The sequence below is a fragment of the Haliaeetus albicilla genome, chromosome 14 (assembly GCF_947461875.1).
Source record: "Haliaeetus albicilla chromosome 14, bHalAlb1.1, whole genome shotgun sequence".
Taxonomy (NCBI): domain Eukaryota; kingdom Metazoa; phylum Chordata; class Aves; order Accipitriformes; family Accipitridae; genus Haliaeetus; species Haliaeetus albicilla.
In genome coordinates, this window is record NC_091496.1 from 13,054,694 (window position 1) to 13,070,449 (window position 15,756).

Here is a 15,756-nt window from a genome sequence, read left to right on the forward strand (position 1 = left end):
TTGATGCTGTATAACAAGAGGTGTTGTGTTCCTGTAAAAATATGAGGCTTGGAATTTATCCTTTGTTTTAGATCCTGAATCACTATAGATTTTAAGCCTGCTTATCTGTCCATATGAATGTAGTTAAAAAATCTATTAAGAACAGTAACTCTGTATTAGTTTAAAAGCAAGGAAAAGCAAGGAACAAGAAAAATTGCCTATGACCTATAAGATTCCTGTATATAGACCTCAATGTTCAGACTTTGATGGGTGTTTAAGATTCTCCAGTAACTGTCTCCAAGTCTGTAAACCTGCACATTGCAAACCCTATGGTGCTTACAGAAAGGTATAAAGGATAGCGGAAGTATTAATAGCAGCAACTCAGTTCCTCCAGGGTGAAGGAGTAAAAGAGGCAATAACTATTGATTATTCCATTAGCCAGGGAATTGCTTTAACCATTTGCAAGATCTCAGGTCCTCCGGGCTGAGGGAATGAGAACAGATGCAGGAGGGAAATGGGACTCAGTAAGATTTTATCAAGAGCAATAAAGTTCTGGTGGGGATGGAAACTGCTGTACCTGGGGTAAGAGTCACCCTTAACACATGTGACTAGTGAACACGGTTTGCTTTTTTCTCTGTTTTTTGAAAGAAGCAAGTAGTTGACATCTTATAGAAGTACAACTTTCAGTATACATTACAATGTGGAACTCTTGGAGCAGATTCCCTAAGAAAAGAGGGTGGAACCTTCCACGTTACTATCTGAGTGATAGTATTATCACCTGGCATTGTAGGACAGACATAGCAGGTATAGGTAGAACTGGAAAGAAATTTTCTAGAAAATCTGCTTTTCCTTAAAAATGTTCATTTCTGTAATTTACCCATTTCAATTCAACTTTCAGGAGAAAGGATTCCGCATCTCCATGCTGGAATATCTAGTGAAACCATGGGGTGCAAGAGAAATGGAGAAATGAAAACATACTGTAGAATTACCAGTAGCTATTTAGTCACCTAGGAAAATCAGTGGGAAACTGGGATTAATGGAGACTAAATTAAGAAGCTGCTATGTACAGTAGCACACCGGCAATTCTAAAGTGGAGTTCTGGGTCTTTTGGTTTTGCCACAAAAATCCATTAGTTTCATCCTGAAGCAAAATAGGAACTATTTTAAATCTTGGAGTGTTATAGAACAAGATCATGATTACATCAACAGCTCTAAGTACAGGGCGTCTCATGGCTACCTTACATGTGGGGATAAGTGATGAGCAATTCGACTAGAGAACAGACAGGCTATAGCTAAGTGCTGTGTTAAGGATATAGAATTACTGTATAATTGGACCGTGCATTTCATTTGAAATAGGGGAAGCAGATTAAACAGAATGTTCAATTCATAGTGCAGGGTGTATGCAAACATTATCATATATGTACTATATCTGAGAGAATGTGACTAAGTCACATAAGGGCAGAAAGATCAGGTCTTTAGCTTCCAATTTAAGAGAGGGATTCAGAACCTGAAATTTAGTCCATTACACTTTTCTAGGCAAGTTTACCAAAGACTGTGACCAAAGTGGAGAAACAGGGGGATAATTGAGTCTGTTGTTGGACCTCTGGTGAGACCTTGCAGTCATCCCTGCTGAATATATATCCATGTGTTTAAAACAAACTGCAGTGTATTGACACTTAATATCATAGAATCATTGAAAATTTAGATTGAGAGGGAGCTCAGTAGGTCATCTGGTCCAACTTTCCACTCAAAGCAGGGTTTACCTCCACATTTTATATAACTCCTATTTTTGTCTGATTGATAAGCTTCTGTTAATCTTAGTTTGGCTACATAAAAAAATATTGAAGAAACAGTTAGCTAGAGGTACTCATCTAGTATGCCAGCTTCTTCCCTGTGCCATGTTTGGGAATAACATAGCCTTGATTTGCCAAAGTGTTTTATGAGGAAGGTACAGTTCCTGTCAATAGACTTTGGGAGTGAAAAATTCCTCAGGAGAGAGCATGCAGATCAAACATCTGATGCCTGTGCTGTAAGCAGAGCTCCCAGGAGCTTGGGGTCTTGCCAGAATCCTTGTGCTTCTGCATGGTTCGTACAAAGGGCTGGAGATCTTTAAGGATGCTGCTGCATCCCCAGAGGTCAGATATTCCATGGGGAGTAAATTCAATATATTTATGGAGAATCTAAATGTCTGAGTGCTTTAACCATACCATCCCTGAAACACAATAGTAATAATTCTAACAAACCCATCTCTGCAAATATGAAATTCCCAGAAATAAACAGCCAAATAAGACAAGTTTTAGTTTTAAATGTTGAGATGAAAAGGGAATTGGAATCAGACAAATGAGGGAACTTGTCTTATAGATTTATCAAAACATATTCCTGATGTTAGCTACTGAAATTTTAGCTTCTCAGGCTCATTCAGTCTTTGCCATAGCCATTCAGGCTGCCTGTGAGGAGAGAAAGGTGTCTATGACAAGCAGTCCCGGTAACCTAAGGCACCATTAAGTCTCTGTGTCTCCACTGACAGCAAGGAGTTTGGACAACTCTGAAGGCCATCCAGCGCTTTGGCAAAGCTGAGCACTGGCCAGTGGAAATCGCTGAGAGGATGGGAGTCCTGTCATTGTCACTGAGAGAACCTTGCACTTCTATTGTGCTCTTTGTTGCACAGAAGTCTCCATTAGATCCAGCTATGGAGTGGGATTCAGTATGAGATTAAGACAGCTGCATTTTGGGCAGCGCAAAGGATAATTTTGTGCATTTGGGGCAGTGCAAGGGGTATTTTGTCCTTGGCATATCTGCTAGCTTCACATGAATATCTAAGGCATCCCACAGAGACCTATGTATGGCCAGCTGAATTGAGCTCATAGCAGGCAGGCAGCTGAATAGCTCTCTTGCTTCCACCATTGATGAGATCTCTATTGACTGTAATAGTTTATACACATGGCAGAAATGTAGACAATTGCATTTAGTTTTCTTAATGTCATGATGAGTCTCACACAAAATGTTTCAAGAGGTTTAAATGCAGATGCCTGAATAATAGACATCCAGAAGTAGATTAAATAGATTTTATGTTAGCTGATCTGAAGAGATGTCTGGATCACTGCTGCATAGTATCAGAGTCACGATACAGTGGTTAAGGTGGTGGATTAATAACTGAGGAAGAGACCGTGTCTTTTGCACAATATCGTAATGCTAAACTTTTGTCCAGAAAGTGGAAGATCTGGTTTCTAGCCACTTCCCAGTGTCAACAGCCTTGAAACCAAATCCTGTGAGTGTGATGTAATCGCTATAGTATTGATAAAGAGTTGATTGATTATGATGTTTCAAACACTGGGACTGAGGAGGACCTAAAACTCTTCCATTTCCAAGTGGAGTTTTGAGACTTACTGAGTGGTTTCAGTCAATGTAGGGATAGCCTGACCACAATAAACTAGACCATTAAGAAATTAGGTCAAATTCAGATGCTTCCCTGCTAACATCTCAACTTCTGCTAGCTAAGCCGAGTCACTTCTCAGCATGTATGAAATACTGTCTGTCGGCATTTAGGGAGTTCTGTCATCCAGAGATGACACTAGAGGCAATAACTAAATATAAGCACCTTTGCAGTTTGACAGCATGGTTAGCAGGTGATTTGAATCACTCAGTCCCTTAAGCCTTACCATTTATCAAGTCCACTTATGACACTGAAACAAACAATGTGAATACAACCCGTATGGATTTACTTAGAGATTTATAATTTTGTGTACTAAATAAATGTTTAAAAGTTCATGAAGCAGATTAATTGTAGACAAGACTTTGTTTGAAGCCATAGAAAATACACATCAAAGATTTGTGTTACCTCTGAATGCCTGGTGTCACTAAGGGTCTTTCTAGTAACATAAAAAGAATAGCAGTATGATACATTTTCATTAATGAGAATAAATAATACGGATCCAAAGAACATCTGGAATGATCTTAAACATGCATCTCATATACCTCTGTCAGCTTCAACAAATGTAGCTATATGGTATTGAAAGACATCCTCACAAGGAGTATGTGCTATATAATGTGCTGCATAAATGGTTTACTTTGATAAATTTTCCAAAACTTTCAAAAAGATTATTCTACATTTAGGTCATGTGCTTGACAGTGTGTCTTTCGTCTTATTAATAGGCACCACAAGGCCACATAAGGAGGGGGAAGTCCCTGGTGTGGACTATATTTTCATCACTGTTGAAGATTTTATGGAATTGGAGAAAAGTGGTGCTCTCTTAGAAAGTGGAACTTATGAAGGTAAGCACGTTTTTACTGCTAAATCTGTCTCGTGTTTCCATTATGCTTTTTTCTAATCGATGGAATTGCACTGGGACATCCCATTACAAATGTGTCATTGCTACTGTTATCAGAAATTTGTGAAGAGCCATATGGCAATTATGAAAATATTTTCATATGTAAAAGCTAAATGCAGATGGTTCATTGTAATTTTAGTATATTATACTGGTTAAGAGAAACAGGATAATACATTGCATGTACAGGAAAGAAACACTAGTTCTTTATGCCAAATACTTGAGGAGATTTCCACAAAATTTCAGCAAACAGCTGTTTTTCTAACATACGACAAACAAACTCTACAACAGAAATCAGTTGTAAGGCTGACACTTTTCCTTTGCATGTGTGATCCTGCAAATACCAATCTATATCAGAGGTTGAAGCATCACTATTTAAGTAAAACAGGAAGGATTTGCTATGTCATGTCTTATGGGCTTTGTAAAGTTATTGAAAAGAAGTCATTAATTTTGTAATATGACAGAGGGATGGGAACTGTCCTAATGACTGTATTAGAAAATATCTGTATATGGGGCAAAGAGCCAGCAGCGTATTGCAGAACAGTGCTTCCCAGGAGAACTGATGATTCATCTGGTTTTAAACCTTTTCCAAAACACAGCTATCCTGAAACTACTATAAATGGAAGGGCAGTTACATAGCAGGGCATTTTAATAAAACCAGAATAATGCTATACTATTTTAAGTCAAACGCTTCTTAGAAATACACTAGTATTTAAGATAGCTGAGTAATGGTTAGGTCTTTTTACTGTAATCTTCAAAATGACAGGGAACACCCTTTATATGAAAAATATGACCCATACATATAAGAACACCTGGGTGAGTAGAACCATTTAGAGGAAGCAGCCCCATATTATTACTTTATAGCAAAAGAGGCAATGAAGATCTTTTTGTCCTGACTTTGTCCCTGTCAAGGAAAGCATCTGAAGATAAATAAGATGATATTCACCCCAAAGAAAATCATTAGCTGTGTTATAAATAGCAGGAAAGAAGGTAATCCTTTCTCACCTAATCAGCACAAAGTACCTATGGGAAAGTAAATAAATTTTCATAAAGAGTTATATCAATACAGAACTTGTAACAAAGATTTCCATTAAAGAAGGTCAAAGAAAGGAAAATATATTGTATTTCCCTGTTCTACTTTTTTCCCCACTGTCTGACACCTAATGGTAGAAGTTACCTAAACATCAATACAACTACAACACCACAGTTTTATGTTTATCAGAGGTTCATTAAATAACAAGCCTTTCTTGAAGTATCTTTTTGTTACCTTTGGTGTTTGAAACTCACATTAAAAGAGTTTAAGTGTAGCACGAGTCTGTCATTGCTTGACCATGTAATTTCATTAGTTTGTAGCAAGTTCGTAGAGACTGAACTGCTAGGTTAAATTAATTCACAGTGCTCTTCTGTCCCTTGAGGGATACAGAGGGGTGTCTTTTAATACCAGCTACCAGAGCTGAGTGGACAGTAAGGTGAAATATTGGTTGCGGAAGTCTGCATAACTCCTTAAACCGGCTGAAGACCTAGCTGAAGAGAGGTCCAAAGTCATGACTATGCAATCAATGTCTGTCACGTCATTTACTGATCACAGATGACAAGTTCACTGAAGCCAAGAAGTCAGAAACTAAATGCAAAACAAAATAAACTCAACAAACCAATTTCTGCATAAATCCTGTCTTTGATTCCCAGGTTTCCCAATCACCAGATGTGCATTCTGACAAATAATAGATAATATATTATCTATCTATGTATTATGGCAAATAATAGGTAACACATTAGAAAATACACCTAGTTTACAGACGCTGTTTTTCCTGTTCCCATATAAAGACTTTTGGACATGACCTTACAAAGCTACACCCCCCCATTTCCTGATTAATTCCTAATGACTGTAGTACCTTCCTCGGGGAAGGATTTTGCTAATCATTCCATCACAAGTTTTCCTGAGCACATTAAGTCTGCAGTGATTAAGTTTACCAGTGACAATTATACCAACCTGAGCAAAGAAGTTTTCAATTCCCCCCACTAAGAGAAGATGATTTTTGAATCCTTCCATAGGTCAAGCAACTTACGTGAGCGTGTGTGTATGGGAGATGAATTTTCTCTCCTCATCAACACTGGTTATGAGGCCTCTGAAACAAATCAGCTTTCTTTTTAATAATTCTCCATGTTAATAGATTGGTTTGCAGATTTCTTTATTATTGCCTTTTTTTTTTTTTTGTCTTCAAAAAATCATTCTGTATTTAGCTAAGTTTCTATAGTTTAGCTGAGTCGGCCTATGCTGATTGTCTAACCACAGCCACTATGTACCAGTTTGTCTCTACCAGAAAAAAAATGTTTTAATGAAGGGATTTCTCATTTAGTTGAGATAAAAAGACAGACTCTGTGTACATGTGTTGTTTTTCACCACTTCTTGACTAGAGGCATTGATTCATTCAATTTACCGTCTACTGTATGAATTCCAAAGAATCAGAATCTCCCAGGTAAACCAGAGGAGAAGGAGGCCAAGTGGAGACTTACCTGACACTGAGTCTTTGTATTGTTTGTTATAGTGTTCAGTATTGTTGGGAGGGGGGATATTTTCTCATAGTAATAAGAAAACCAGTGAAAACAGTCAGAAAGTTTTTGGTCTGATGTAAGCAAATAAAAGTTGTGATTCCAACCTGGACAGGATATAATCTAAAAGTGAAGCCAGTATATATTCTTAGAAAAGTATAGTTCTGTAGTTCTTTTTTTTTTGAAGCACACTTTTTTTTTTGAGTCTTAAAATAGATTTTGATTTTATAAAAGCTTCAGAATTAAAAATAGGATGCTCTGTGACCTCCTTACTACTTACGCTTTGAATACGCCTTTCTTTGTCTACCACTTTTCGAAAACTGTGCGTGACTGTAGTATTCCAAAGGGCTGTAGAAAAGCAAGTATGTTCATGATAAAAACTCTACAAATCTGTTTTTTTACCAGTTTTGCAAATATGAAAACATTTAGTTTCTGTGGGACCAAATCCATTACTATTTTGACCTTTTCTATTTATGTCTTTTTGAGTAACTGCTGGAAAGACCAAGCCATCTTTATAGATATGAATTCTTTTAAACATACTTAATCGTACATAAGCAGTTGCTGCATGTTTTGCAGCTTACCTGTGGTAAAGTTCCATGGCAATATAGGTGACACCATTCAATGCACAACAAAAGAAAGAAGAATACAAGGCTCACTTCCACTCTCACTCAGATTAACAGTGCAAGTCACATTAACTTCACTGAGTTCTGAATTTGTAATAAAATTTCAGTGAATTCCACCAACTCATTGCTGTTTGGAGCTGGGAGTGTTTACCTGAAGCACATCAAACTCCATTATTTGGAGGTCTTTGTATAACAGCACAGCCAGATCCTAAAGGTTTCACTTTGTTTCTTTTTAGCAGAATTCCAATTTACTGTTCTGATTAAAGGAATTCTGATTTGGCCTAGAATGATAACTTCATTGGAGGTAAAACTTGTTTCCAACACGGATATTGGGGTAAGGTAAAAAAAACCATAGCTCTGTAGCAGGGGAGGAAGTGTTCCTGTGCAGAGTGAAAGCCACCTGCCTCTATTATGCAGACTCCTGTCATGCAGGAGGACATGCCCCAGCAAAATAATCCACATTTCTTTTCTGGTTTCTGGAATGAAGTTCATAGATGGTCTTTGAATTGGCACAATACCTGCAAATCTATAAAATGCAGAATAACAAAGCTGTGATGAACAGACAAACTGTGTGTATATGTGTGTGCTGTCTTTTATGACTTCTCCAATAGGAGGGTTAGCTCAGTATACTGTCATCTCTCTGATATGTCAAAACTTGTATGGAGATTTCATGGATCACTGACTTTGAAGGCTGTTCCCGTCTCCTGATTAGATCAGCAAAATTTCTTAGCCAGTGCAGCATATCAGTAGACTGAAAATGTACTTCAAATGTATATTGGTTAAGAATGCCAATGCTCATAAACAGAAATGTAACAGCTTCAATGTTATTTCCAAAACCCAGATATGTTAAGGCACATGATTGAAGGTTATGGTACGACATCATTATGAAGAATTAATAATGTAAGAGTGTAAGAGTAATGTGTGCTATGGGTAGAATTACCTTTTAAAAGTAACATATGCAGTAGCAGTATCAGACATAACAAGAATTGTTCAGTGTATAAATAGTGTAAGAAAAAGAAACGTGTTTGTTGATAATCCATAAGGACATAAATGCATTTCAAATACACAAAAGCAAGAAGGATATTAGCAATGTGGAACTCTCCAAGAAATGGAGACATAGAAAAGCTTGTTCATAACTGTTAAAGATGTGGCAAAATTATGAAAATAAGTGAATTCAACTGGTACACCTATGAATAATGTACTAAGTAGAACCCTCTTTTTTCCTATCAAATTTTTGTTTGCTTAGAAGAGCTCCATAGCAGTTGTTCTATAAAAGACATCTTATTTACTATTAATATAAGAATAGTCTTTATTTTATCCCATGAAAAGCGATCATTTTAGTTATTCTGCCATTAATTTTGTCAAAAATGCACTTTTTATCATTTGTTTGATCATTTGGAATGATCTGAAATTCATTCACTGGTTAAAATTCAAAGCTTACTGAAGCTATTTAACCACTTACATGATCATGGACTTCCCTTGGCCCCACTGAAGTCCGTGGTAAAATTCCACATAGCTTAAATGGAGACAGAATTTCACCCATATATTTTTTTACTTATGGAGTATTATTTGGCAGAAGGTTGAATGTTAGCTGGAATTTCCTTAATATTCCAGAACTCCGTAGTTATTAAGTCTTTAAAAAAAAAGGTTGAATACATCCCATCGTTAAAACTTTAGTGTTCTGTATTACTTGTTTATATGACAACACAAAACTTACAGTTGTTTTAGGAACAGTTTTAAGGGATCAGCTTACATGTTTTCAGTTGAGTCACCATTATGATGAGCTCCCATGAGAAACCAAATGTGGGTTGAAGCTGAGGTCTTGCCTGTGACTCTTCCCACATGATAGCACATAAGCAACACCAGGAGGTGCTCTGATTCTATCCATCTGGAGAGAGTCCTCATACCCAAGAAGACATTAAGTTTTACATAGGCTTTCATTCCATCTCTCAAGCCAAATTTAGCCTAAAACTCTCTAAATGATCTAAACCCTTCTGTTCAGCTAATGCATTTTGAATTAACATTTCATTTTACTATCTGTAAATTTAAAATATGAGTTAAAGACTGCTCTGTGTAGGCAATGGAATTTTTAATTACTGCATTGTGGTGACAATGGTTTTATAAAGAGGTTGTGTTTGATTCCAGTAGTTTTGATACCATTCTTCCATGTAAAAAATTGTAAAGAATTCAAAATTCCACCCACTTACTGTATGTGGCATTCCCTTATGAGCAGGACATCCTGAGCACTCTACAGCAGAGGGATAAAAAGGAATGAATGAAAATAGGGGTAATAAAACACTACCCTCCTAAGACCTAAACACAGGATTTAATGAAATATTCTGATTTAAAATGGAAAACAAAGGAATCATGAGGGTAGATATATATACACAAAAATAGAAGCAGTCCTTCAAAAGCCATGTCTTTTAACAGCAGAAGGTGTTTTCAAGGGCATAGACAAATGGAATGAAATGAGATACTTCATAGTAAAGATCACATTGCTGTTGAAAGTGCCTCTCGAAGTGGTAGATCCCATATCAATATGATGTCTACTCACCACCACATTCAGAGAACATGTAAATGTGGATATATCAACATATAGGTCAAAAAATAGGAGAAGAAATCTTAAATACAGTTAGTGACTTCATGATCTGATTGAGTTCTTGTACCTGTTCTATATTAGTAAGATTTTACAGGCCTTGTTGTGTTTCCTCTCTTACTCTTGGGGCAGAAGAGGAAGTTGAAGCTCGTCATTAAATATGAAATGCAAAGAATGTAAATGCTCAGAAGCTCAAAAACATAATGTCAGTGGATACATCAACCTGTATAAGGAATCCTGTCTACATTTGTTAATGCATTTTAAGCCATTAAACATCACATTTGCTTCTTTTTTTAGAGTTTGTTTAAGTATTTTGTCATTTTCTCAGGGAACTAATAAAGAAGGAATCAAAATTGAATAATTTCCTTTTTGTATGAAAAATGGCTGCTTTTTAAAATTATACTACTGCAATATAAAGGGCAACTTTCTTAATGTCTACAGCTCCTTTTTAAAGTTTCTGAAATGTAGGATTAGTGTAACGGAACGTATCCTTCCTCTCTGTTCTGAACTGGAGGCTGTATAAATGGTCATTATTTTAATAATTGGTATTCCTGGTGTGTGGTTGCTTCTATATTAGGAAATCAGGCCTCTGACTTAGCTGGCATCCAGAGACGGGAACACTGGTGACATCAAATACTGTTTTGCAAGGGGTGCTGCTTGCCTCCTGCTGCTGGGGCTGCCACGTGAGGGTAGTAGTCCATAGTCCTGCTGTGGTCCTCGCTCCTGCAGCTTGGGCTCCTCTCCCTTTTCTGCAACAAGGCTTATGGTTAGAGGGTTCCCTCCCCCATGTGGGTCCCACAGCAGGTCACCATCCTCCATAGCAGACTGGTGACACTTCAACCAAGCTGCTGGCTGGGGAACGCTTATAGATAGCTGAGGCTGCCCTCCGTATTAATAGACAAATACTATTCTTTCAGAAATATTGAAGATATGGTCAGTTTTGGCCTGCTGCAAGGATGCAAGCAATAAGAAAAGATGATATCCAGATGTTCACCATAATGTAGCAGGAAAAAGTGGTACCTGGGACACACATGTCAGTATAGGTCAAACCCACTCCTGCAGGCATCCAGGAAATAGAAGCTTATGTGACTGTAGTTTTATGTGTGAAATTAGAAGAGTGGGACCATTCTGCCTTTAAACAGACAGCATCCTGATGCCAAGATGTGACGGCTTCTTCATCCTGTGCACTTCCAGAGAAATCAAAGAGATCACTGGCTCCCCACAGCTTCTAACAGGGTTCAGCTGAAAGAAAACCAACAGCCATTGCAATTGTCTCTGTCTCCAGGAGCATCTTTCTGCTCACATCTCCCGCCCAGTAGATGGTTGTACCAAGGATGGCCATGGATAGACTTGATCTGTGCGTGGGTTGAGTAGGCTGTGATTGGGATGCACCTGATTGAGCTGTGATGCAGTCAGCTGCTAGACTGAACTCCCTGCCTGGCCTGTCAGACAGCTCTGCTGCCTAAGCAGAGGGTGCTAGGTGGCCAGAGCAGTGTTTCTGACCATCCCAGGGTGCTGGCTGGTGCTCTCCCTGAGTTAATGTGCAGTGCTTCTTTCAACCAGTTGTGTCAGGCACAAGGTCAGAGACTAGCCAGTGTCACATATGGCTTGGTAGAACCCATAATTCTGCTGGCTGGTGCGACATAGCTCAGCAGAAGTGTATATGGACATTCAATTCATCTAATTTGTGTTCTGTTGAGATCCTGTGGCTACCACAAGCAGCAACTTATTGTCAGCTCAGGGCTGCTTTAAATTACATCATCCGGTAATTTTCATAAGGGAATCAGATGGACATATGTTCCCCAGGCACACAACACTTTGCTATGTGTGTTCCCAGGATGTAGAGCAGGACCAGGTGCCACACAGCACAAGTTATATGGGTCTGTGTACCCCAGAAACCCTTTCTGCTCAAACAGGCTCACTGAAACCACTGTCAATGTTCTTTACTTTGTATCTAAACCAGATGAGTACCAAGAGGATCTTGGCTGCAGAGAAATCAAGAAATTACCTTTGCCTTCATGCTTTTTTTCTGAGATGCGTTGACCGTGTGTCAGCTCAGCCTAAGACCTGACCTATACTTTACAATTCCATGCAGTCAAAACTGAAGTGTCCAGACAAAAGTAATGCAAATTACCAGGAGAGCTGTAGGGAATAAATTCAGAGAACTCATCAGATAGAGCTTTGTTGAGTAATGATTGAGAAGCTGAGAGAATTTAAAATATGTGAACCCAATGGATGAATAAAGATAACTGAAAGTTGAGCAAATAAGTAACCAGGGCTAATGTGATGAATCTGGAAAAGATGAACATTTGGATTTAATATTGGGAACAAATTTTCTCATACTGATGTGATTTAAAAGTTAGAATAACCTCCAGAGGTGGAGATCCAAGTTTCATCTCTTAGGACATTTAAAAGTAGTTATTAGTAGAAATATTCCTGCAGTAGTAGAGGGATTAATTAAAGGCTGTAGTATAATATGGTCTACTTCAGTAATAGTATTTATTAATGCTGTCTATGTGACACATTAGGTTTTGACTGTGGGTTTTTTATAAAACAGATCACAACCAGTTAATGTGTGCATTTCAGATACGTTTCTAACTGAACTTCGACTGCAGTATGCATTGTGCTGTTGTAGTTTAAATGCAGATTGTATTAGAAAAACACTGTCTAACTCTGTACAGCCTGAGCTATCAGGCTATCACACCGATAAGGCACATTTATCTGTAGTTATTACAAAAGATGGTAACAAATTTATAATCTCAAATTACAAATCCAAGTGATGTGTTATTGCTCTGGAGAAATGTTTAGCTACATTGCTCAATTACAGAGATCTCATTTTTTCATGCATTACTGGAAAGACACAATGTGTGTTATATCATATCCAGTTGACATGCAATTATCATGTTATTATGTGTTTATGAAGTTCCTCTGGATTTTATATCCTCTTGGGTACTACACATTCATATTTGTGATATTCCTCATTATTCGGCTTCAGATGAGAAATGATCACCTTCCTGTAGCAAATAGTGTCCTGCTGAATACCACAAACTGCAGTCCAAAAAGTGTGTGGGAGGCTCTTCCTAATACACATAGAGAAAATCCCCATTGCTACAAGTCTTTCCATTTTGTCAACCTCAGAATTTTCCAAAAATACTGAAGCAGCTTTATTTTCTAAAGACAAGGTATACTGAAACTTCCATAATACCTTCCTATTAACATCTTCCTATGAATCAAAGGATTTTTTTTTTCCTGAGTATGCTCCCTAAATCCCTCTTGGCTTTTTTGAAGATAGATTTAACGACTGCCTTCTCTCATCTTTGCTCCCTTAGTCACCACAGCTTTTCAAACATGATAAGAGAATGGTCCCAAAATAACATCAAGCCAGCTTCCCAGCACCTTCAGATGCATCCTATCCAGTCCTATAGACTTGCATATGTCCAGCTGACCTAATTTGTACCTAATTTGATCCTTGTGTACTGTGGGTAGTACACTGCTACTAAGCAAAGACCTGAAAGGCCTGGAAGTGAGCAGCAGACTTTGCCAGTAAAGACTGAGAAAGTGAAGACGTTGAGTCCTTCACCAAGTTATCATTTTCCGTGCACTCCATCACTTGGTCACCAGCCACATTGGGCAGCAGGCCCACGTTCTCCCCAGTCTTCCTTTTGTTGCTGCTGTGGCTTTCCTGTTGCCCTTGATGTCTGTATACTAGCAAGGTTTGGGTTGTAGTTTCTGTATTCCTATTCTTTCAGCAGAAATTGATTTGCAGCAAGGCATAAAAAATTCCTTTTTATGGCCTTGGGAGGACTTGTGGTTTTTTGAAATCTCACTTTGATTACTCTGTTTCAATAGCAAGGTATTCTGGGACACTTTGCGGTACTGCATGCAACCCTGGCCATGGCTGGTGGAGTCCAGACAGGTGAACAAAAGTGTGCATCTTGCTGCCTGCTGGCACAAAACAAGGGAATGGGCTGCTTCCTGTCAAGATGACCTTAAAATAATGAAGGACATGGAGAGAAGCAGGTTGTGCCAAGTGTGGAATAATGCAGTATAAGTGTGGGAAGAGGGTCTGGATTTGTATGGTTAATTGAAAAGAAGGATTCAGCTACTGATACAGCTTTTTCTGCAATAGAGTTACATTACTTCCCAAGTGAGCTAATTAAAACAAGATAAAAGACCAACAAAACCCAAGCACTAAAAGAAGTGTTTGTGTTTCAAAGCAAGGCAGTTTCTGATTAAAAACAAAACAAAACAAAAAACCCTAAAGATATTAAAAACAAACAAACAAAACCTTTCAAGTGTATGGAAATCCATATATTGGGTTTACATTGTTTTCAGAAATAATTACTCTGCGTTTTACTTTGTGTAATTGAAAGAATAAATAGATCTACAAGGTTTTTTGGCCAATGGAAGGCTCACCTTGTATTTCCAGTAAAAGTAATGGAGATACAATCAGAAATCAAGGTCAAATATGCTGGTAGACAATGAAATATAATAACCCAGTTGGTGACCTACATCTACAGTTATTTTATGTTGTACGCATACAGAAAAAAATAGCCAAGAATACAGAATAAGCTTTAAAAGATCCTACTGATGCAGAAGAAACCTGTCCCAGCCTAAGGAAAATGCAATATATTCAGTGGACCAGCACTGAAAGTAGTGCAGGAGAGGTGCCACAGCATCTGCAAACTGAATGGCTTTTCAGGATTTAGATTTACCTTTCCAGACTCATTTAAGTGTAAGTCTCAGCTCCCTCAGTCATCACCAGGAAGAGATAGGATGTGACTTAGCCATGACCACAGCATGTTGATATCTGACCTAGTTTAGAGCATCCTCAAGGCTGCTGAAGATCAGAGGAATGCAAAGACAAAAATCTTGCTTTGATCTTAGTTCACCCCCAAATTATGTTACATACTCTATCACTGAATTCAGGACTCCAGGAGAAAAGTCTACAATTAAAAAAAAATAAGTCTTTAAGTCCTTCTGAGTTGCATAGTGATGTGCCTGATAAGAATAATGAACTTTCAAATTGGTGATAGGGAATCAAATACCCTTTGTGTCCATGGATAGACATGTTTGCGGGGTCTTCCACAGCCATTGAGGTAGGTTGTAGGTGAATGATACAGTTCTTCCTTTGTGTTCTGTGCATATGAATGCTGTCCCCTAATAAGCATAGAGGTTATATCAGCTTCAAATGAAAGAACCGAACTGATGTTATTTCTTGTTGCTATTTGTATTTACATGGTGTCAGAGAGCCCCAGGCATAGACCAGGGACCATTGGCTGGGTGCTGCAGAAGTAGAGAAAAAAAGAGAGACCTTTCCCTTGGGAATTTATGATCACAGCATGAGGTGAAGCACAATAGGTGAAAGCAGCTGAATGTCAAGCAGTAGGTCTCCATGGACCAGCGATTTGAATGCTGTCATGCCTGTACATAGGAACACTTAGAGAGAGATGAAAGAGGTGTGAAAGAGGTAAAGGAAGAGAGGTATTGAAGAGGCAATGGGCACAAACAGAAACACAGGTTCCATCTGAATATCAGAAAACACTTTTTTGCTGTGAGAGTGACCAAGCACTGGCACAGGTTGCCCAGAGAGATTGTGGAGTCTCCATCTTTAGAGATATTCAAAAGCAGTCTGGACATGGTCCTGGGCAACCCACTTCAGGTGACCCTGCTTGAGCAGGGAG

General features: G+C 38.3%; 1 protein-coding gene across 6 annotated transcripts in view; it reads left to right on the forward strand.

Moving 5' to 3' along the window:
- MAGI2 (membrane associated guanylate kinase, WW and PDZ domain containing 2) overlaps nt 1–15,756 on the forward strand; it is a 760,905-nt gene that overhangs the window by 451,782 nt on the left and 293,367 nt on the right. For all 6 annotated transcript variants that reach the window (XM_069801726.1, XM_069801727.1, XM_069801731.1 and 3 more), the window contains one exon: nt 4,131–4,250. In XM_069801726.1, coding sequence (XP_069657827.1) covers nt 4,131–4,250 — 120 coding nt within the window. The remainder of the gene's footprint in view (nt 1–4,130; nt 4,251–15,756) is intronic.